General features: G+C 40.5%; 1 protein-coding gene across 1 annotated transcript in view; it reads right to left on the bottom strand.

Moving 5' to 3' along the window:
- Positions 1–15,125: 15,125 nt before the first annotated feature.
- Positions 15,126–24,787, bottom strand: part of LOC103274560 (dihydropyrimidine dehydrogenase [NADP(+)]-like) — a 114,183-nt gene continuing 104,521 nt past the window's right edge. The window contains exons 4-5 of the mRNA XM_008071999.2: positions 19,849–19,989; positions 15,126–16,579 (exon numbers count right to left, since the gene is read on the bottom strand). Of these exons, the coding sequence (XP_008070190.2) occupies positions 16,409–16,579; positions 19,849–19,989 (312 nt within the window). The 3' untranslated portion in view covers positions 15,126–16,408. The remainder of the gene's footprint in view (positions 16,580–19,848; positions 19,990–24,787) is intronic.

Here is a 24,787-nt window from a genome sequence, read left to right as displayed (position 1 = left end):
TGAGACTGAGCACTTTTTCATGTGTCTGTTGACTGCCCATATATCTTCTTTTGAGAAGTGACTATTCATGTCTTTTGCCCACTTTTTAAAGGGGCTATTTGTTTTTTTCCTTTCAGCGCGTTTGAGTTCCTTTTAGATCCTAGATGTTAGGCCTTTGTCGGATAAGCAGTTGACAAATGTATTTTCCCATTCTGTGGGCTGTCTCCCTGCTCTCTTGACAGTTTCTTTTGCTTTGCAGAAGCTCGTTAATTTGATGAGGTCCCACTTGTCTATGTTATTTCTTAAGGTATTGGCCTTTAGGGTTCTGAATATGAATTGGATCCCAGTTCCAATTTTCATAAGGGTGTCTCCTGCATTTTCTAAGATTCTTATAGTTTGAGGTTTTACATTCAGGTCTTTGATCCATTTAGAGCAAATTTTTGTGTATAGTGATAGGTAGAAGTCCTGTTTCAATCTTCTGCATGTGGTCAGCCAGTTTTCCCAACACCATTTACAGAATCGGTTCTTCTCTCCCCAGTGGTTGGTGGTGGAGGCTTTGTCAAAGATGAGTTGGTTGAGAAATTGAGGCTTTGCTTCCAGAATCTCTATCCTGTTCCATTGGTCTATGTGCCTGTTCTTGTACCAATACCAGGCTGTTTTGATTACTGTAGGCTTACAGTAAAGTTTGAAGTCTGGAAGTGTGATACCTCCTGTATTATTTCTTTTGCTAAGGATTGTTTTAGCTATTTGTGGTCATTTATGTTTCCATATGAATTTCTGAATTGTCATTTTCAGGTCTGAGAAGAATGATATTGGTAGATTAATGGGTATTGTGTTGAATTTGTAGATTGCCTTTGGGAGGATGGACATTTTAACAATGCTGATACTTCCTATCCATGAGCATGGAATATTTTTCTATTTGTTTGTGTCTTCTTGAATTTCTTCTAGCAGTGTTTTGCAATTTTCATTGTAAAGATCTGGCACTTCTCTGGTTAGGAAGATGCCGAGGTATTTCATTTTTTGGGTCCAATCCAGGGCTTTCTAAGGAGGGACAACCTGAAGAGGACAGTCAGCAGAAGGAAGGTGTTCGTGGGTGGATGAAAAGTATTTTAGGTGTGTGGCCGCTTGAGTTGCCTGGCTGAGGTCAGATGCCAGTTCTGCTGTCCACTAGCCATGAAGCCTTGGGCAAACGACCTCACCTTCAGGCCTGCAGTTCCTCGTGGCATTATGAGAGTTAAGTGACATATTATTCATAAAAGCATGAAGACAATCCTTGGCATAGAGAATCCACCAAATAGCTATGGGGTTGATCATAAAACACATGCTCGGGGACATGTGAAGAGTAAGCCGGGTCTTTCTCAGGAGCAGGGACTGACTCTGTCACTCACTGCACATTTCCCATATACTTGTGTGTTGGGTTATGTGGAGTGCGGACTGGTGCCTTCCACTCAGGTGGGTGTCTTCTGATTGCTCCAGATCAATCTCCACTCCTGACTGCTGACTCTCCCTGCAAGGGCGGTCCCAAGGAGCCCCAGAAAGAATATAAACATATGCAGACACCTGCTAGGGAGGAAGCAGAGAGAAGGACATCTCAGGAGGTCTATCACATGAAGTTGCTGGACATGACCATGGTTCCCAGCACAGCCCTGTGACGTAACTATGACAGTTTCCCATCACTCTGTGTCCAGCAGCTGGTTCATGGCTGTGGTAGAAATTTCAAGAAAGTCTAACGTCAATGTTCATGTTCATTCTTCTTCTGCAGCTGGGGTTTAAAAAATGTGTCCTGGAGCCCTAGACTTGGGAAAGTGGCTAAAAGGTCATTGTGGGCAGAGATCTTGTGTTTGTCTTTATGCTAAAGTCACCATGACTTTATGAATGAATGAATGAGGAAATGAAGGCACTTAGGACCTTTATTCTTGGCCTGTTTCAACCAGCCTGGCTCCACTTTCATGTGTCTTATCCTTTGAGATACTAGGCAGGAGCTCATATAAAAATTACAAGTGTGTAGTAGCTGCAGCAGTACATACCTCTGCTTTTCCCAAGTCATATTTCTGACACCAGCCATGGCCTGATGCATCATATTTAAAAAAAAAATTCAGCACGTGATTGGGGATCATGGCTCCATTAATGCAATAGTATGTCTTCTCCAGGCCTGAGCTGAGACTCAGAGATACTCTCCAAAGAAAGATCCTGGGACCACACTGCAGAAAGGGACAAGCTGTTTGGGAAAAATAAGAGGTTGTTTTTTTAACTGACTTTAAAATCTGGATTAATCTGTCTACATGTGTATATTGGAAGTCACTTACAGAGTGGAAATTGAGGGAGAAACAGGTAGGTGGGAAACCAGCTCCATGTGTATTCTTGACCCAGGCCCTATCAATATTAGGACGACCTCAATGAACTGTTTCAACAGAAGGAAACCAAAAGAGTAAGGGCTGATAAATATTAGGACCACCTTACTGGGCTCTCTTAATAAGAGGGAACAAAAGGAGTGATGAGCCCTTAAATATTAGGACCCCTTTATTAGACTCTCTTAATGGGAGGAAACCCAAGGAATGAGGACCCATAAACATTAGGACTGCCTTACTGGACTTTCTTAACAAAAGGAAACTCAAGGAGTGAGGACCATAAATATTAGGACCATCTCATTGGACTCTGTCAACAAGTGGAAACCCAAGGCGTCTTTTCACCTTTCACTAATCATGGAGGTGATATAGTCTCAAGAGAACTGGGAGGCTTGATGACTGCAGTGTGTGACCAACATGTGGTGGTGTCTTCACTCCCATCAGTAGGATCTGTGTTTCAAGTGGTGGAGCACCAGTATTCCCAGGGCCAGCAGGCCAGCAGGGTGGATATGTGACCCTGGAAGATATGTGGTCCTCTTTCCACTGTTGTTGGAGACTGGAGATGAGGTGAGCTCCAAGAGAGCTGACACAGGTAAGCTCACTGGGGAGGAGTGATTCACCACTGACATTTATTTCATTACATTAGTGTGACCTCAATGGCCCTCGCTGACTGGCCAGGCCTGAGGACCTGCCGTTCGGGTTAAAATTCATACTGACACAGCTTGGTTACCCTGGCAGTCCAGCATCTCTGCCTGTCTGGGCAGGCCTTGCTGAAATCCAGCAGGTCTTGCAATAGTTCTCTTTAAGTCTTCTTTGTTGTCCTTTGGATGAAAGCTTCTAAGAATCTGTTGTATTAGGGAGCCCCAAATCTGTAATTTCCTCCTAATGAGACCAGTTAATTTGATGAAAGCATAACCAAATATAAACGCCACCCTCCCTTGGTCTTTCAGGGGCTTTGTAATGAGATGCAGTCAGGGAGCAGAGAGGTGCCAGACATGTTGGAGAATCTGCAGTCTCTGACTGGGGCAGGACTTATTAATGACCGCAGTTCCAGGGGAAGAGACACACAGAAAACCTTCAGAAGGACCAGAATGGTGATGGTGAAATCACAGGTGGCCTGTAAACAGGCTAATTACATGGAAGACCCGGAAGCAACTCTCAAGTTTCTCTCCAGCTGGACTACAAGTCTGCCAGGTAGCCAGATGCTGACTGGGAACACTGGCTGTCCCCAGGTCATCAGCAAGGGATGTTCTACCCGGAGGAGGCAGTCGACAGCCTCAGTTCATTTCTTCTTGTTACAAAAAACATTTCAGATCCTGCAGATGAAATTCTAGAGGACTCATGTACCTCCTTATCACTCAAGAATTAGAACCGTCACGCTGAATGGTTTGGTGGCCAGAAAGACACTGCATGCATGTGTGTGGGCACATCCCTTAACATACTGTCTGAGTAAGGAAAAAAGATTCCAGTATCTTGTTAATTTATTGTAATTTAGAGTTACATGATAGAATTTTGATGAATAATATCATTTCATGTCAACATTTTTTTAATCCTCTTGGAAGTACCAAGCTCAAAGCTCAGTTCAGACACTTAAATAAGACACTGAGACTGAAACACTCTGCTCATTGTTCGAGCCTCCCGTGGCCTGTGACTCCCTCCATCAGGCTTCAAGGTAGGCAGTCAGGCCCCTCTCACAAGCTGAGTGTGGTGATGTCAGCAACACCTGCAGAGAAGCCAGGCACCCTGATGCAGGATGGAAAACAAGACAGGAAAATGGAAAAGGACAGTGTAGGAGCTTCTATTTAGGGCTTATAGATCCATTCAAAGCCAGCCAGGATGACATCACTACAGACAATGAGGGTTGTGCTGCTAGGGAGACCTGTCTTGGTGTCTCAGTAGTTCTAAAAATCATAGGGAGGATTTTCTTTGTTTTAAACTGAGGAATCTCCATCTTCCTGTTCTTTTTGTTTTCCTCTGTGTCTGTATTCTAGGTTCTTATTAATTGTTAGGAACTGCATATGAGTGGAAAGACCAGTGCCCTCTTAAACTCCAGGTATTATGCAGATGTCACTTTGAATTCTGTATCCCAGGAAGAGAGAAACATTGTGATAATCCTATGTGCAATGTCGGTGCTCAGTCTAGAAACCAGGATGAAGACACTTCCAGCTGCTCTTGTACTATCCGGGCTGACGCCTTGCTACACTGCCTGCCATTTTCTTGTGTCCTCATCTAAAGGCAGGGGGCAGGTAGTACACAGTTTAATTCTATATTTTCTCATGGGGGAAAGATTGCTCTTTTCACCAAATGGTGTTGGTACACCTGGAAGTCCACATACACATGAATAAAGTGAGATTCCTACCTTCTACCATCTTAAAAAATTAACTCAAGATGGATCAAAATTTTAAATGTAAAGCTAAATTATAAAAATCTTAGAAAAAGTCCTGGTGTAGATTCTGTGACCTTGCATTAGGTAACAGTTATTTAGAAGAATTACACCAAAAGTACACATAACAAAATAAAAAATAGATAAATTGGACATTATCAAAATGTACTTTTGTACTTCCAAAAATAGCATCAAGAAAGTGAAAAGACAACCTTCAGAATGGGAAATATTTTGCAAATCGTATATCTGATAAGGGACTTGTATCTAGAATATGTAAAGAACTTCTACAACTTAATAATAATAAACAAATAACCCAGTTAAAGATAAGCAGATAATAAGAATAGACATTTCTCCAAAGGATATATAAATTGCCAATACACACATGAAAATATGCTCAACATCAAAGTTGTCAGGAAAATGCAAACCAAAACCATGGTGAGATACCATTTCACATCACTAGGATGGCTACAATTCAAATAATAGATAATAGTAAATGTTGAAAAGGACATGAAAAAGTTAGAACCCTCATTCACTGTTGATAGGAATGTAGGATGGTGTAGATGCTTTAGAAAACAAACTAGCACTTTCTTAAAAGGTTAAACATACTACGAGACCCAACAATTTTACTCCTAGGTATATATTCAAGACAAATGAAGACATATGTCCAAAACAAAATTTGTACATGAGGTTCACAGCAGCTTTATTCAAAATAACCAAAAAGTGAAATCAACCCAAATGTCTCTCAATCGATGAATGAGTAAATAAAATATGGTATTTTCCTACAGTGGAATATTATGCAGCCATAAAAAGAAATGACATGTTGGGTCATGCTACCATATGAATAAACCTGGAAAACATTAGGCTGAGCAATTCCATTGCAAAGGATCACATATTGTGTGATTCTATTTATGAATCATCCAGAACAGGCAAATCCATTGCACTAGGACATAGATCAGTGTGTCCCAGGGGTTGGGCAGAGAGGAATGGGGAGTGACTGCTAGAGGGACTGAGTGTCTTTTTTGGTGTTACAAAAATTAATAATGGCAATGGTTTCATTAACTGTAATTGTACCAAGAACTATTTAACTATACATTTTAAACGACCATTCCATGATTATATCGCAACAAAGCAGTTATAAAGAATGAGCCATTGTGCACCCAACCTACTACATACTGGTCACACCTGGCTCTGGGAACGCAAAGATGGATGTGACAGTCGCTTGCACCTGATGCAGTAATAGGCAGACACTTGAGGGCAGAGATGTGACCAGCAGTGAGCGGCAAGTGCTTGCCATTGGGGATGTTCCCAGAGAGGAAGCTCTAGCCAAGTGCAGTGGTGTCTGAAGAAAGAAAAGACACATACTACTCATGTGGGGTGAAGACAAGCCCTACAGAGCCAGGAAACAGCATGTGCTAAGGCAAGGGTGGGGGGAATTAAGTATTAGATTTTGCTATAAGACTTATTTTTAAAAATTCAATGTGGCAAAGGGAAAAAAAGAAGGAACTGAAGGTGTCTTGGCCCGTTGCTCTAGTTGGGCCATTGCTCTAGTCCCCAGGAGAGGCGCAGGGACACGTACGCAGGTCACAGTGTGGGATGAGTGGAGGGCTAGGAACAGCGGTGGATCACATATGGGGCCCTCATTTGGCCTAGGGTCTTGTCTTCTGCCCCAGCACACAGCTCCCCGAGATCTGTCCACTCCACATTGCTTGAGGGAAAAAAGTGTGAGGCACAGGCAGGAGCAAGAGCACAGAGAACAGTTGAAGCTTCAGGAGACGGAGTTGGGATGAGGCATGGAAGAATGAAGCCCCCAGAACCTGAGTTCTCAGCCATGACACTCTTTGGAAGCCATTATTCCCACTGTGTCCCCTCCATGAAGTCTGGTCGAGGCCTGGCCATCTCTGGTCTTTGGAAGGTAGTCATTGTTTAAGTGGATCCATACTCTCCTGCCTGTTCATGTAGAAGGATCTGTGCTTTGAAGCCTGGTTATTAGCGTAGGCATCTCACTGCCTACAGCAGAGAAGCTTGGCATGGGGGTCCCAGTCTCTGGTCTCAGGAACATTGCCTTCCCCCTCCTCTGGGCATGTCCCCCAGTGGGTTCTATGGTACAGCACCGCCAGCCTGAAAAGCCAACAGTTACTGATACTCAGCGTTATCCATAACATCAGTGCTTTTAAGCTAACCCTCAGTGAATACTCCTCGTTCACTGCCTCCTTGGGAACTCACAGTCATGCTGAGAATCTGGTCCTTGGGAGAGTGGTCTATCGGTCAGCGGCGTGGACTTGGGTGCTGGACTGCATGGGTTCACGTATTTGCTCTGCCACTGACTAACCATGCCCTGTAAAATCTGCTTACTATTCCATACCCTCCATTTCCTCATTTCTACACTGAAGATAATCATAGTACCTGCTTTGTAAGGTGACTGTAGTGGCCACACAAATTACTGAATGTATGGTATTTGGACAGTACCTGGACATGGGGTGACTGCTCTCCAAGTGGTGGTTGTTATCAATAATTCCCTTGTACTTCTGTTTACAGTGGAGAAAAGGGAGTTTTAGATGGCAAGTCCCCTTCACAAGAAGATAGAGTTAAGGGACAGAGCCGGGATTCCAACTCAGGGAATTGGACTCTGGAATCTGCCCTTGCACCAGCTCCAGGGCATCAACCCCCAGGGTGTATCCTCTGTAGAGCTTCTTTGCCTTTCCCAGATGGGTTAAGAATACCTTTATCTGTACTTCCTTAATAGCATGCTCAATATTGTATTAGAAGTGTTATTTCTCATAATTCCCCATTTCCTCAAACAGTGACTGCTTTCTTTGAGTTCTCTCTCTCTCTTTTTTGAATTTTAAAGATGTGGGGTACAATTCAGGCTTAGGTATACAAACATTGATTATGCAGGTACCCTTGTTGATGAGGTGTGCCCCTCCCTCCCCTGGCAGGTTCACGCTACTGCCAATTCCTTTCTTATAGTATTATGATAATTGTTCAAGGTCCACTTATGAGTGAGAACATATGGCACTCTGTTCTTTCCTTCTGTGATAAATCACTGAGTATGATCAATGGTAAATCCATCCAAGTTGCTGCAAAGTCCGTTTGTCCTTCTTTATGGCTACATAATATTCCATTGTGTATATGTACTGCAGTTTCTTAGTCCAGTCCAGCTTCAATGAGTAGCATGGTTGGTTCAATGTTTTTGCTATTGTGAATAGAACCCTAAGTGCCCATACCATAAGATGCAAGATAGACAAGTGAGACCTCATCAAACTGACGAGCTTCTGCAAAGCAAAAAAACCATCAAGAGAGCAGGGAGACAGCCCACAGAATGGGAAAAAATATCTGCCAACAGTATATCTGACAAAGGCCTAACATCTAGGATCTACAAGGAATTCAAGTGAGGCGTAAGGAAAAAAACAAACAGCCCTATTAAAAAGTGGGTAAAAGACACGAATAGACACTTCTCAAAAGAAGATATATGGGCAGCCAGCAGACACATGAAAAAGTGCTCAGCCTCACTCATCATCAGAGAACTGCAAATCAAAACCACACTGAGATACCACCTAACCCCAGTAAGAATGGCCATCATTAATCAAACAAACAACAGATGTTGGCGAGGATGTGAAGAAAAAGGAACGCTTCTCCACTGGGTTCTTAATACACATATGTTGCTGTTCTCCACTCTATTGTTGAATGTTTCTTCAATCCATTCCCTCCTTCGAAACCCCTCTACTGATGCTGTATGAGCCCAGGCACTCACAATGTTTCCCCCTGAGCAAATGTAACATCACCCTAATTAGGCTTTGTGCTACCCTACCCCACACTGTACCCTGTGACATGAGATAATCTTCGTGAGTCTTTCAGTACAACCAAAAGAATCTACAGTTTCCAGCTGATACAATTGTTCCAAAAGCTAATGTATATTCTGAAAGTCCTTTATAATTACTGTTTGATGAATGTGGAACTATCTCTTCTATTTAAAGCATGATAATGAAGAGTGTAGATTTGTAAATACCTCCTGGCTAAATGTAAAAATGGTTGACTTAATAGTAATACACAAGGCATGGTTTTATTTGTTTGTTTGTTCACTGTTGCTGTATCAGACAAGTCACTTTAAACATTTAACTGCCTGGCAAGTTCCATGTGGCTCTGTTTATGATCATAAACATCCTCTTTAAGGAAATGTCTTAGTCTATTCAGGTTGCTATAACAAAATAGCATGGACCGAGTGGTGTATAAACAACAGAAATTTACTTCTCACAATTCTGAAGGCCGGAAAAATCTAAGATCAAGGTGCCAGAAAATTCAGCATCTGGTGAGGGCTCATTCCCTGGTTCATAAATAGCACCTTCTTGTCCTCACGTTGTGGAAGGGGCTAACAGGCTCCCTCTTTTATAATGACACTAATGCCATTCATGGGGCCTCTGCCTTCAGGCCCCAAGCATCTCCTAGAAGGCCCTGCTTCCTAATATCACCTACTTGATCACTAGGGTTTCACCATATGAATTCCCCATTGTCATGTAACATAATATATTCACAAGTTCCAGGGGTTAGAACACAGACGACATTGGGGGGAGCATTATTCTGTTTACTATACAGAACAATAAAGACATTATGAACTTTGAGCTTCAGGGGTTACCTGTGGCCTGAAAATAAAGTCACGCAAAACAAAACAGAGAGTTCCGATGATGCCACTTCTTAAGATTCTGAATTCAGTAAAAACTTCAGTGAGCTCTACTCCTGGGATTTTTCGTTATGTGAAGAAATACAACCTTTTTTCTTTTTCTGACTAGTTCAAGTTGGTTTCCTGTCATTTGAAATCAAACATCCTGACTGATATGGGGCAGGAAAGAGAAGGAAGGGTGCGTTGCAAATTTAACGATCCATCCTAAGCAACTAGGCTATTTGTCAGAAGGCATAGAAGTTATGGACTAAGAGGAGACAGCGCTGACCTTAGACATATTGAGTCTAGGATTTGTATTTGAATATCTAGGGTCCAATAAGCACTCTGGACTGTAGGTTTTGAAATTCAGGGAAGTCAGATGAAAGAAATCGATTTTTGAATGTCTAAGTGTCTTTCTTTCATCTTTAATGTTTTTACCTATGGTGTTCTTGGTTTACTAGGTCCTTGGATTTCCATACCAACGTCTTTGGCAGAGGAGAAAAGGTACCACATCCTTGTCTTTAGGAAACTCTCAAAGCTTTTGTTTTAGAGTTAGGTCAGGTTTACATTTGTAATAAAAGGTATTGTTAGAGGCCACAGTTGTTGACAAGAGCTTGGAGTGTGATAAAAATCACACACGCGCGTAGTCTCTACAGAGAAAATGAACTGCCCATACCCTTCCCTCCCGCATCTGCCTATGTTGGTTGAAGTCTCAACAAAACATCATAGCCTATGAGGAGAGGAGCAAGATGCAGCCTCCCAAATGTTGCAAAACAGAATGGAGCATAGAAATATTCACTACTAGCCTTCTGCATTCCCATACCAAGTCCCTAAATCCTTCCTACTATTTTACTCAAAAGCTGCTCTTTTAAAACTGAGGAACTTTGAGTTTCTTGCCGAAAGACATAAATTGAATTGAAAGGTTCTTATCTTCCATTCAGCTTCTTGCACTTCCAAGAAAAATATGCAGACCTAACCTTTCCACTCATTTTAAATTCTGACATACATGTACACCTTGTGTATACACACACACACACACACACACACACACACACACACACACACTCACACTCACACTCACACACATATTTGGTACTTTATTGTTGACCAAATACCTGGGCTCCAGAGAGATGGAGATCATAGAAAGCAGGAAAGATGAATCGTTCAACACTATTAATAGGCAGGTAGAACTCATTTTCAGCGGAAACACAGAAAGGAAAATTACTGGTGAGAGAAGAGGTCTTGACCCATGTGTTGATTAATGCAAATCTTTGAAAACTGCCAGCAGCATATACACTCGCATTCATCAGTAGTTGTGGAACGAAGAAGGCAGGGCACAGCAGACAGGGGCACGCAGAAGGCGCTCGGTGTTTGCTGAACACAGCACAGGAAAACACACTATATAAATACTGCAAATAAATAACTGCACAGATCCATACATCAATGTGACTCACTGTTGTAGACGATTTACCAGTGACAAAATGGCTTCAGTTCTTTTATGGCGTAGCAGTTTATGGTGCATATTAGAAGAGTAGTAAATATGGATACAATGGAGACAATATCAAAGTTATGAATGCTCTGGATCAGCTAATGACAGGCTCACACACGTAAAGAAACAGTAAGCTGTGCATGAGTCCAATGCTAATGGACTACCCAGTTTAAACGCGTCATCTGTAATTTTAAACATTTAAGCAGACAATCTACATTAATTAATAAAGGAGATACCATATTAATTAGTGTTACCATATGATTTAATAAAGAGAATGTCATAGACGTTTGCAACCTCCCAGAACCGCTAAGAATCTGGTCCAAGTTTTCTTCACCTGCTGGTCATTGGCTGAATTGTGTGCATCTGGGTAAGTGGAAAATGTTATAGCTCAGGGTAGATAATCATGTGTCTAATGACTTTCCTGTTAATTGGATTAACTTCACAGAACAGATATAGAGACCCACTCTGGCCAGGTGATATGGTAATATGCTCCTTTCTGAGGGCAGTACCTCTCACACAGTATTACTACATGATTTTGCCAGCCCATTTACTGGTAACCTAAGACCGTGCAAAAGTGAATAATGCATCCCCAAATGTCTGTATTATAGCAAGATATATAATACTCAGCAAGTTTCTAGTAGAGAGGGCACTGCCTGAAAATCAAGTTGACTTAGCTGCATTTTCAAATTCAACTCCAATTAAACATGTCAATCAGGGTAAGTCACTTTCCTAACTTGCCCTATAATTTCCATTAAAAAAAAATTGAAACAGCTGGTTCATAGAATTAGGAAGGTAAAATGAGATTATTTAATATTTATATATTTATATGTTTATATATGTTTATATTATATACTAATACATAAACATATTCTACCTGACAAAATTACTGTATGATTACATTTTATTGTATTACAGTTTTAGTACATTTTCAATTTTAGTATTTTTTTAGTCAGTGGAATTTTAAACAAAGCTAGAAGAATTAGTGTTGCATTAAATAATGCTAGAAGACTTATTCTGCATTAAAACATATGATTTGTATAAAAATATTAGTTTTTACAAGTGATGCTTTTCCTTAATATTACAAAGTATAAATTCTTACATTATTTTACTGTAGTGACAAAGCTCTTATATGACTAATATAAATAAACCTTTGATTGCATCATAAGAAAACATTAGGTAACATCTTAGTTACCAACTTTTTTAATGAAATTTTCTATTTGTCATAAGGCTGGCTCCTGCTCCTCCATCAGGCTTATTTGCCCACACTATAGATAGCATGGTGCCCTCCTGGCCTCCATCTTGGCCCTTGTGGGGACTGCCAGAGCATTTGCTATCACTGGCAGTTTATTTGTTTGATTTTTGTATCGCCCACTAAGATGCAAGCTGAGTATGGCAGGAGCCATGTTTGTCTTGCTCATGACTGAATCACCATTGACTAAGAAGTGCTTGGCATAAGGAAGGTACTTAGTATTGTTGGATGAATGAATGAGCAAAGTGCTGACTCTGATTTCTCGAAGGCTTCTAACGTGATCCAAACCCTCTCTCTGCCTCACCTCCACCGCGGGTTCCTTTTTCCAGTTAATTCGAAACTGGTTGTTCTGAACATCCCAGACTTTACACAACTCCGTGCTTCCTCTCATTTTCACTTCCTGAGATGTCTTTCTTTTGTTACCTGTTTAAGAAATTCTTCTGTGGGCTCAAAACTTGGCTTAATTGTCACCTCATCTTAAAAGCATGCATAGGATGTCCCTTTTCTCAAGATCACCATTCTAGCATGTACCCCGTGTGATGTGGAGCTGTTATATACCCACTACCCTAAGACTGTAAGCACCCGACATCAGAAGTGCCATGGCCAGCCGGGCTTGGTGACTCAGGCTGTAATCCCGAGCTTTGGGAGGCTGAAGTGAGTGGATTGCCTGAGCCCGCAGGTTCGAGACTCGCCTGGGCAACTTGGCGAGACCTCATCTCTACAATAAATCAAAAAATCAGCTGGGTGTGGTAGCACGTGCCTGTAATTCTGGCTACTTGGAAGGCTGAGGCAGAAGGATCCCAGCAGGTCGAGGCTGCAGTGACCAGGCACGGCCACTGCACTCCAGTCTGGGTGACAGAGTGAGACTCCAACTCAAAAAATTAAAAAAAAAAAAAGTGCCATGGCCTAAGTATCTGTGTCTCCCCAAAGCCCATCTGCTGAAATTCTAATTTCCAAGGCAATAGAATTAGGAGGTGGAGCTTTGAGAGGTCATGGGATCATAGGGTGGAGCCCTCCTCAGTAGATTAGGGACTTGATGAGTAGGACCCTGCCCTCACCCCTTCTACCATGCAAGGTACCATCTCTGAGCCAGAAAGCGGGTCCTTGCTGGACAACAAATCTGTTGGTGCCTTGATCTTGGACTTCATAGCCTCCAAAACTGGAGAAATACATTTTTTTTTCTGTTTATGCGCTACACCGTTTATGGCATTTTGTTACAGCAGCGTTCATCATTTGAGTTCATGTCCTCTGCCCTGAGTCTTGTGCTTGGTTTACGGCAAATATTTGATAAGCATTTGTTGAATAAATGAATGGCTGGGAACAAAAGGAGGAAGGCAGATGGTATATTACACATAACCAAAGCACCTAGAAACACATCTAACAACTATGTTACCTGGACCAAGTCACCTAGACTCCTCAAGACCTGTGTCCTCACTTGTTATATGGGAAGAAACAGCAGTCCTTGCCTTTGATCCTTGTAACTTTAAATGAGATCATACATGTTGTCTTAGCATTCTCCAGAGAAACATAGCCAATAGGTTTTACTTATTTTTTAAAAATTAATTATTTTAAGAATGGATGCACACAACTGTGGATGCTTGGTGAGTTCAAAATTTGATAGGGAAGGCAGGCAGGCTGGGGACTCAAGAGAGAATCACCATTAAGTCCAAAGGTAGTCAGATGTAGAGCAGAGAGGAACCAGTGTTATGGATGAAGTCTGAAAGGCAGTTTCATGGAAAATTCCCTCTTGCTCAAAGGAGGATAGCCTTTGTTCTAATCAGACCTTCTACTGATTGGATACGGCCCACCAATACTGCAGAGGGCAATTTTCTTTACAGAATCCACCAATTTAAAAACATCCTCTCAGAAGCATTCAGAATACTGTTTGATCAAATACCTGGGTACTGAAGCCCAGCCAAGTTGACACAGACAATTAACTATCATATATATAGAACACTTGGGATAGCTTCCTAGGCATTAGTTAGGAAGTGCTCACTAACCAGACTCACTCGTCCAGCCCTGTGTCCCCCCTCATACCCAGAGGTAAGGAGCCGTGAGAACGAGTGTGTTGGGGTCACTGGCCTGCAGTGTACTCCTGGATGGAATAAAGTGACTTTCATTTTTCCTCTGTGTCTCTCTGCAGCCATACAGTGAGTGGTGTTTTCTACAAACATGGATTAAAAAAAACCCAAAAAGCATCTTGGCATAAAGGAGAAAGTGAACATAACAGGAAGAAATGTGTATAAGGAACAAATTGGTGTAAAACCACGATGGCCATGGCCTCCTGCAAGGCCTTGGTTACATGCAGTTCCCCAAAGTAGATCAAGAAAACAGCTATGGTATTTTGTCCCTTCTTCCTCAGAAAAGGATGCAGAGGTCATGCTTCTTTCTTTAATCTCTGTTGAGGGAATTTCTACTCGGCAGTCAGTATCTGAAAGAGGACTCAGGTTTGCACGCATGGAGGTCTTTCATAGCATTCCCAGAGGACTGCGCAACTCCCAGAGAAAGAGGCTCTCATCAAATCCAGGAGAAGGATAAAGCATTCTGAGGGCACCCATGGAGCCCAGCAAGTGTCTTTTCTAGATAACCTGGACTCTTTTCTACATGTTGCCAACTCCAAAAGCTAAAATCTCCCACCATGACAAGAGTACAAAGGGAGCCAGTTTATATGAATCCTTAGCATCACACAACTATTTGGGGACTGACATTAAGTGACATGCATGTGTCCTGCGGGGAGCTGTCATCTTCATGGTAGGCAGGTGGTCACTTCCCATGCATCCCCACCCAGAGGCCATTGCAAGGAACCTGGCCTGTTCTCAGTAAGACGTAATTCAGTAGGTAGACCCGGGTGTGAAGGACAGGACAGGACACACTGGAATAGCCACACCTCTGTCATCCTCACTGAATTTGCATGATTCATACTCTCAGATGGAATTCTCTGCAGAGCTCAACCCCAACTGCTCTCCCTCAGAATCTACAAGGTGGACGGGAGATTGCACCTGTAACAGAGGCAGCAGAAGACCACATTTAAAATGTCTCATACAATTTTATTTGATGATATTCAATCATATAAATTTTTTGGTAAATATGCATTTTCAAAAGTGCATAATTAAACTTGATTTTTCTAGACCATACATTTGTCATAGAAATATGCCACAGATTGTTACTTTGTGATATGCTAATAAATTCCTATTAAAATATGTTGTGAAGGAAAGATAAGACCATTTATATGATGTTCCTTACTGATTATGAAAATAGAGGAATACAAAAATATGATTTAGCAATAACAGAAAATATATATTTGTTTTTATTCCATTACTTTGAAAATTAAACATAAACACTAAAATGGAGAGTATTCAAAAAGATTTTGCACACTTAATATCTATCTTGCCACTACTATATTTTTCATTGTGGAATAATGAAGCACATGACTCAGCGCTGAATAATTTGGGCTTTGTTCAAACGTTAATTGCTATAATCATGAAGGTTACTATTAAAAGCAGACAGAGGAGATCTGTGCACAGCAAAAGAGTGGCATTAACCAGAGCTCTTTCCTCTCATCTTATTTTGTTAGGAGCATGGTTTAAAAATTTAAAGAAGAATGTCTGGCTTGTCCGTTGGTGAGGCACTTGGACACCCATCTCAGGCATGAGTGGTGGACGGTATTTAGTCAATAGTCTCACTTGCAGGACCCAGCACCATAGAGAAACTGGTTCCCCGAAGAACTTAATAAAGTTCCATGAACCCGATTTTAGGCTTTCTTTTCCTGTCATAGAAATAATTATTTGCCTTTCTTCATTTGTTCCTTCTGGAGTTAATTACATTTTCTTAGAAACAGCATTGAAATTAAAGGTAATTTTTAATTATGAAATGCTTCCTTGGAAACATTTTCTTGCATGTTAAAGTGTACTTTGTTCCGAAATACTTAATTTCTCTTACAATTAGAAATCAAAGATGGAGCACAGCATAGGGCAATTTGGAAATTGTCACACTAATTGCCACGAAAAAGTTAATTTTTCACAATAGACAACTGCTGGTGAACATCCAATTAACTGCTACACAGTTATTTAACAGCTATTCTCAGAAAAAGAATGATTCCATTTTACAACCGCTAGTTGAAAGGTCATTGGCGTTAGACATTTTTTAAAATGTAAAAGTCTATTTAAAGTTATATATTTTTACTTAGAAATGCATTTTGGAGATTATATATTTGTCTTAATTTGGAAAGAGCTGAACACAGGATCACAATTTCGAAAGATCAGCATATGCAGGTGACTTGGAAGTCCTAGTCACTGTTTCCCAAATCGCCTTAACATACTGGATTCACAGCTAAGGGCAAGCCTCTCTTTGGCACATAAGGGGTTGTCCTGGAAACCATCTTGATGCAGTCGATGATAGGGCAGACGCTGAGACACAGGGTACAGCCTGTGCATGTGTCGGTGATGGTGGGCAGGTGAGTTTCTGGATCAAACTGTATCGCCTGCAAACAGAAACAAAGAGCCTTGATGTCGCCACCCACAAAGGTCAAGAATGCCCCGTTTGAGCACCCGAGTTTTCCCCAATGCAGAGAAGTTGTGCTTGGAGACAGCTGTATCCAGCCCAGGATGCAGCTATAGCAACAGTTGAGCCGACAGAGGAGAGAAAAGTCAGAGAGTGAGATCCTTTTAAATTAGAAACACAATGTTTAACATTCCACGAAGGGGCCAAATTAGCGAATGCAGAACCAGGACACCTGGTGTCCAGTGCTGCCCCTGACACAACTCAGCCCTGAAGACTGTGACCAGGCCTTGGCTCTGAACCGGTCAGGGTTTTGGGAAATGTATAATCCTTCCTCCCTCCCTCCCTCCCTCCCTTCCTTCCTTTCCCTTCCTCCCTTCCTCCTTCCATTTTTGTTTTTAACATGACGCAATCTAGGATAAGCATGAAATTTAGGATTGGGATTTTTTTTTAAGATGTAAGGATTATTTGCCTATTAAAGAGAAGTATTTTGACGGTGGAAACCACATGGAAGACTTCCGTGGAAGCTTCCGGTTTCCATGCAGGAGGGACCTCAGGAGTTGTGGGGGTGGGGACCTAGGGCACTCGCCTAGGGTCTCCTTTGCAGCACAAGTACGAAGCTGTTACCCAGGTTGTGTACTGACTTGAAGTACCTAGGCAGAGCTGAGGAAGCTATGAGGGAAACTGCTGTCCCCTTCATCCCCTCCAAGTTACTCCAGGACACCATTCTTCAAATCTTACATTTGCAATGAATTTTGTGATTCTGACTTTCTCCTGTCTCATATCTGTGATATAATCCAATTTAAATATATATATTTTTCTCTTTTATGCACCTAAAAATGAAAATGGTCTTTTTATTTTTATTTTTATTTTTATTTATTTATTTATTTTTGAGTTGGAGTCTCACTCTGTCACCCAGACTGGAGTGCAGTGGCCGCTCCCGGCCACTGCAGCCTCGACCTGCTGGGCTCCGGCGATTCTTCCGCCTCAGCCTTCCAAATAGCTGGAACTACAGGCTACCTCGCCTGGCTAATTTTTGATTTATTGTAGAGACAAGGTCTCGCCAAGTTGCCCGGGCGGGTCTCGAACCCGCGGGTTCAGGCAATCCACTCACCTAAACCTCCCAAAGCACGGGATTACAGGCTGAGCCACTGAGCCCAGCTGAAGATGGTCTTTTTAGAATAAATCATGACATTCGTTTCATATTTTTAAACAATCTGATCTTTTTAAATAATCATATTATATTTCAATAAGAACCACACCTATGGAAAACCATGAGAAAATTTGTCCATACAAGTTGTGCTATGTTTTATAAAACAATCTTTTAGACTGCTGTTTGGATGAGTAAAGACGCTTTCTCAACTGGGTGTGGTGGCTCATGCCTGTAATCCCAGCACTTTGGGAGGCCAAGGCAGGAGGAATGCTTGAGCCCAGGAGTTCAAGACCAGCCAAGGCAACATAGCAAGACTTTGTCTATACAAAAAGTTAAAAAATTAGCTAGGCATGGTGGTGTGTGCCTGTAATCCTAGCTACTGAGGAGGTTGAGGTGGGAGGATCACTTGTGCTCAGGAGTTTGAGACCAGACTTGGCAATATAGTGAGACTCTGTCTCTATTTATTCAAAACAAAAAACCTATATATATGTTATGCTTTCTCTTCCTTACGTACCTTTTCATATAAATAGAAAACCAGTGAAGTAACTGATAAAACAAACAATATTAATGTTTAGAAATCTCACACTTTAAAAATCTGTGAACATATAACACTCTATGTTCAATTATAATTTTTGATATTTTAAAATGAATAATTGTGATTTTTTTCTGTTTAATAAGAAGATTTTTACTAAAGTTGCACCAAAGCTAGAATTTCAAATTGGGGGCCATTATTCTTAAGACTGAGGTTAGTAGTACTCTGATGCTATGATAGTTATAGGACTTCTTGACTTATCCCTGATTGGTTTTTAGAAAGGTGAAATGAAAACGAATGTGCTAGGATTGGCATTTAAAAAATAACTACTGGGAACACCTCTGAGTCAGGGAAAAAGTGATAGAGTGGCTAAAAATTTGGTGTATAACTAATGCCAAATTTAGGAAAAATATTTTTTTATTAAAATGTATCTGTCATAAAAATATGCCTTATCTCACCATAAGTGATATAACACCTACCCCAGGTTGGATCAGGTGAGTAAACTTCTTTTTTTAAAGATGGGGCATTTTTTTTGTTAATTTAAAACATTCCATTGATTTTTTTTTTTTTCATAGAAAGTTGGATTTATTGAGAGGACAAAACGTTTCCCACAGTCGGAGGGGACCTGAAGGGGTTGCCCCATTGATCATTTCTTTAAAGGATCTTATGCTACTTTAATATACTTCTTTATAGCTTGAAACATGTAAAAGTTTACTACTTTCCAACAAATCTTAAAATTTGCTTTCTCTAAACTCCATATCTTAAAAACATTCTTTTACTTTCATAATAAATAGAGCCTTTGAGAAAAAAGTTATGCTTAAAAGTATTCTTATGATCATTTTTTAAATTCATTTCTAAAACACTAGTTCAAGGTCATAGTAGTGTCAAACTCTATTAAAAACAGATTCTAAACATATTGGAGGTCAATGAAGACGCACATTAAAAGTCAAGGAGAAGATCGTGCAGTCCGTTTTCAAGAGTGTAGCCCAGCTTGCAGGAGCCTGGCTGGTCCTCGTTTTGTCCCTGAACTCTACTGAGGGAGCAGCTGGGGTGGAGCTGCCATTCACCTGAGTCCGGGTACCTCCCTGGGACCAGTCTTTACGACTGGTTGGTGGAGAAGTGCTTTTTCTTTCTAATTATTACGGAAGCCTGGTCGATACTGAACAGAAGGGAACTCTCTTTCAGCAGAATGAATCACACCCTTTCAGGGCCGTGGCAATACATAGCAGTTCTTTTCCCTTCTTTCTGTATGGAAGCATGACGCTTTCCCAGTGTGCATAATTTTGTGTGAATTTCTCTTTGCAGCTGGATTTCTCCCTCCAATTTTGTGAATGATGAAATGATATTAAAATAATACTGGGCATCAACTAGTGGTGTAGGTAGCATCAGTTACAACTTTCCTTTAAAAAAAGATGCTATTTCACAGGATAGAAAGTTATGCCACAACAGAGGAGCAATATTTGGAACAACTGGTTTGAATTCCATGCTTAGCAACAGAAGATGCTTTCTGCCACAAAAGCCAGAAGAAGCATGCCTTGCCACATTCTAATTCTAGCAGGGTTCTCACCTGGTAGCCAGAATCATTGCAGGTCATGTAGCATTTGCCACAGTTGATGCACATTTCTTCATCGATCATGGCCACAACATGTTCAATATTGCTGAGTTCACCGAATGTCCCGAGGTACTGCAGCGCTTTGCCTATTACATCCTGAAAGAGAGTACTGAGTTACTGATGGTAACATTCTCATGGAGTAACCGACATCTCCGTTTTTACATAATGTTACGCTACACTAACTTGGGAAGTGTTGGGTTGTTGTAGTTCTTATAGGCAAACTTTCCATGGTTATTATAGTTTAAATATTTATTGTCTGCAAAATGGGCAATATGTACACTGAACTTAGAAATACAAGACCAATGAACAGTATTCAATAGGGTTTCCACGGGATAATCAGAAACAGAAAAGAAATAATACCTTTCTCAGTTGCTGTGGCTTATTTTTCCTCAATTTTGGACTTTGAAGGATTCAAAAGCAACTTAAAGTGGAAAAGGGCAAGGCGCTTACGCTTAGAACACTTTAGGAATGAGAAAATTGCAAGAGTGAATGTGATGCGTTTATTTCACTGTGTTTGGATGTTAGATTTTCACTTAGAAAAGAGCTTTGATAGCACACTCACCTTGAAGAGTATATTATGTTATTAAAAAATTCTAATTTATGTTAATTAATTAGATTGATCCAATAGTTAAATCAGATGCTCTTTTACTTCTAAAGAACTAGCATTTTCTTCATTCACCATTGAAGATCTTTCATGTGGTTACACATTGCTTTGTTCTTCATACTAATTGGAAGTATGCTTAATATGTGAAGCACAGATGATGTTTCATCAACAATAAGAAACACTTTGCTTCATAAAACAAAACAGAAGAATATAACAATGTTTGTCAAATTAGTATGCTGTCAAGACTTTTGCTTTTGTTTTTAACTATTAAAATGAGAATCTTTTGTTTGAAGTCAAGGTCCATGTTCAGCGAAGTCTGACTCTTACTTAAAACGTCTTTCCATATTCTCTTTGGTATTTTGCTTTCTCTCTTCTTTTTATGACCTTAGTTACTGTTATTTACTTTCCCTCCATTTAAGCTCTAAGTGACAATACATTCATTTCCATGAGCTTTCAAACTGAGACAAAGTTAGCATTTTTTACATTTCATCTGTGAATCTCTCAAGCAGTGAGATGCTAGAAAAACTCTACTACTGTCTTCCCTTTTCTTTTTAATGCTTTGAAGTCATAATTTCAACTGTACTGTAGACCGTCTGTAGTTGGGCACTCGATGTCCAAATCAATATCTCCATTCTGAATTACTCTCACTAACCCAGGATCTCCATTTGCCATGACAGGATGAGCTCTGTCACTAGAAACTGGTACTGCACATTCACCATGCACTGAGCTCGTCATCAGCAACACAAAGCTGGTTCTTCCTTAGTTCTGGGATTTTTCCAACTACGGAGGCCTGGAATTTCACAGTTACGTTTCTCTCCAATTTCTTCTTGCTCCAATATCTTCCATCATCACCACGTCTTCTGAGTTCTGGATCTGCAATCTTTTGAATCCTTTTTCCTCATCAAAAACCATCTTTAAACATTATTAATGAATTTCTCACTATTTTTTAATGCAGTTGTAAGAGCCTCTTGATAAGTTTCATTCTCATGTTCTTCCCTTCCCTTGCTACCCTGGTACAATTTGCCAATCTAGGCTGTAAGGACAAGATTTCTCACTGCCGTATTAAAAAATCTGTTGAATTAAGCACAGGGCCACCAGGCTGGCATTTCAGGCTTTCTGCAAACATGTCTTTTCCCGTCTTATTTCTCACTTCCAAACCCCATGTTCTTCAGCTACACTGGAGAACACAATCTCCAATGAACCTGCCTGAGGTCTGATTCTAGGCTGAGTTCTCTCTTCCTGTCTCTACTTTGCAAATCCTGTGTGTCCTCCAGAAATATCTGAACTGCCATCCCTTCAGGAAGATTTTCTCCACCCTTTCTTCACCTTCCTGACCAAAGGTGAGGCTGTGACCGCCCTCTCTGCTCTTTCTCCTGTCTTCACCTTCCCCTCTTTACTCTCTCCCTGCCCTCTCCCTTCTCTATCTTTCTTTTGTAAAGTTGTTTGATGGCCTATGGCTTTGTATCTATTATGTGGAACTAATGACAGCAGATAAGCTTTGAGTCTTTACTGTATGCCAGTACCAGTGTCAAACATTTTCTCACTTAGAACTCATGCCTTTTACAGATGATGAGGTGACTGAGATTTAAGGTATAGAATTAAGTGAATGATGGAGCAGGGATTCAGGATGCTGTTGGCTGACTCCCAATGCCATCAGCACTCTGGAATGCTGACTCCTCCATCATCCCCCATTTAACAAATCCTCCTTTGTGCTAAGGATGCTTTCCACATTTGGCTTCTTAGGCTGTGCTCTCCGAGAAGGCATTATTCATCTGTGTATCTCATGTGGTGTGTCTTATTCCTGCAGCTCATGGAAACATAATGAGCACTGAAATATTTGTTGAAATAAATACATCTCTTGGGTATCGACATACTTAACATACAATATGGTAGTAGGCATATAATTGGATACTGTACTGAACACTTTTATTAATATGAGTATTTTAAGTATAAAATACTCATGGTCAAAGTATCTGTATGTGTTTACTATTTTCCAATAATATTTTAAGATACTAAATGCATGAGGTTACTATCTGGCTGTAAAAGGTTATTTATGAGTGACAGAAAATAATTTTTTTCCATCTATTAAATGTCAGCATAAAAAGTTGTTTCACTAAATCAGATCATGATGACTGAAGTCACTAGTAAATATTCAAAAGATGATTAAACAGGATATTCCCTAGACAGTCATCAAGCTTCTAAGGCTTCTTCAGAAGAAACTTCATATATGCCTAAGAAATTTGACTGTGAAAAGCAAGTCTACATTCTGTGTACATTAAATATGCCTTTTGCTCTGTATTGGAGATTTGCTGTTGTCATTTATTAAAACATCATTGTTTAATGTGAAATCAAATAAAACAAGGTCCTTGGAGCCTCTAAGAGTAATTAGCACATGGTGTTAAAAACTCACCCTTTAAATAATTAAAAAAACTAAGTTAAAAATTCATTATAGTTCTTTAAGAAAAGTGTGTTTTTTTTTTAATCTGGAAGAGTATGAAATAATGACAACTATTTTAAATCATTTTGGGAAAAATAAACAAAAAATGAATTATCATTCCATGTGACTGAAGATGTGAACATTTGTCTAAAACCCCAAGTTTCCAGGTAGTACCAGCAGTATATGAATACCCTGGAGTAGACATCCTGGAGTCTGGAGTTGCTGAAAGATGCAGCTAATCAGAATGGCACATATGGTTCATCAGTCCCTCTTGGATACACATCTGTGGAGACTGGGGAACTCACACTCTTTATTCCACACAGGGTGTGGATAGACAGAGGGCCAGCAATATGCTCTAGCTGTCCTTGGTCAGTGGAAATATTTATGTGTGGATGTGTGGGCAGAGAAGCAATGCTAATCCTTCAAATTACAGTGACATATTTGGTTTAACATAGGTGTTCATGGTCTTAATGTTGCAAAGTACGTCAGAATTCCAGAATCACATCTTTGTCAATTAATTACTTGTTTGGTATAATAAATTTTTTTTTTTTAAAAGACAGACCAGTCACTATTTGATAGACAGTTTTAGTTCAAATAGTGAGAAACCAGAGGGTTCTGCTTCTAGCCCTGGTGTTTCACACTTAATTTATTGTGACTCAGATGAGCGTATCAGCTTTGGCCTGTTTTTACAGCTGATGGAAGAATTTTTATGTTGCAGTCATCTGGCATGCTATCTGTTCTTCCTAGCTCCATGTCTCCACATTTGATTAGTATACATTACTGCTTTCATATCATCATAAAGTCAAAACGTCATGAGACAAGCCATCGTAAGTTGGAACTGAATGCGCTTCCTGCAATTCCTGTAAGTAAATGCCCTTTGAAGGCCAGAGCCATGGATAGTAAGTTGTGGGCAGTCACCAGGACTTCTAACCTTCAGAGCCAATATTTAAATTTTTTGGATGTAGCTGTCTAATCACTTAACTATTTGCTTTTCTGCACCATTACCACCATCACATCTTTGGGTGCCATGATCACTCCTTGCCTAGTAAACCTATCAAGATAAGAAATGAGATCATTTGGTTTGCTCTCACTGAATTTATGCTGATTTTTAATAACTTCTTCCTTTAATGTTCCCAAGTAAGAAGTTTAATGATCTTTGTAGAATTCCTTGGAGATTACAGCTCAATCTTTCTGGTCTATTTCCATCTTTTCCCCAACTTTATCCCTACTGCATTTTCCTTTTCCTTTTGTAAAGAACTTGTGGCAACATTTATTTTTCATCAGTGTGATACAGTGATCTCATACCAATGTACTTTCCAAATTGTAGCTTTGACTTTATTCTCGATATCTTATACAATACCCTCTGATCTAGAAGGCAGAGCAGGGACGGCACAGTTAAAAAAGGAAATATTGAGATGAAATTCAGTAGAACTCTGGCAACTGAGGGCGCAACTTGAATATGTTGAGACGGAAGGACAGAGACAAAGTATGGTCCAGAAGATGAAGTCGTAGACTAGCCAGAGAGGTTGGGAGCAGCGAGTCAGTCAAGAGACAGGAGAGAAGCAAGTGAGAACCTTGGGAACGAAATGGTGAGAGAGGGTGGGTGGAAGGGACAGTGTTAGGGAGACAGCAGGGTAAGGGTTGGCTGGACCAAGTTGGTGCCATGCAGACTGTGGCCCAGCTCGCTATTTTTTTCTATTTGGGGGTGGGCTCAGGCTTTAAAGTGGAAGTTTCATGTAAGACTCTTTAATTTAAATTCATTTAATTAAGCTAAGTGTGTTTTTACAATGTCTTTAACTATCTGAAGCTTTAACTTTCAAATGCATATGCTCTGTCCTTTCTAGTTCTAAGAA

The sequence above is a fragment of the Carlito syrichta genome, unplaced genomic scaffold (genome assembly GCF_000164805.1).
Source record: "Carlito syrichta isolate Samal-C Ts95f unplaced genomic scaffold, Tarsius_syrichta-2.0.1 Scaffold314804, whole genome shotgun sequence".
NCBI classification, from domain to species: Eukaryota; Metazoa; Chordata; class Mammalia; order Primates; family Tarsiidae; genus Carlito; species Carlito syrichta.
Note: the sequence above shows the minus strand (reverse complement) of the source record. Positions and strands in the feature narration are given on the sequence as shown.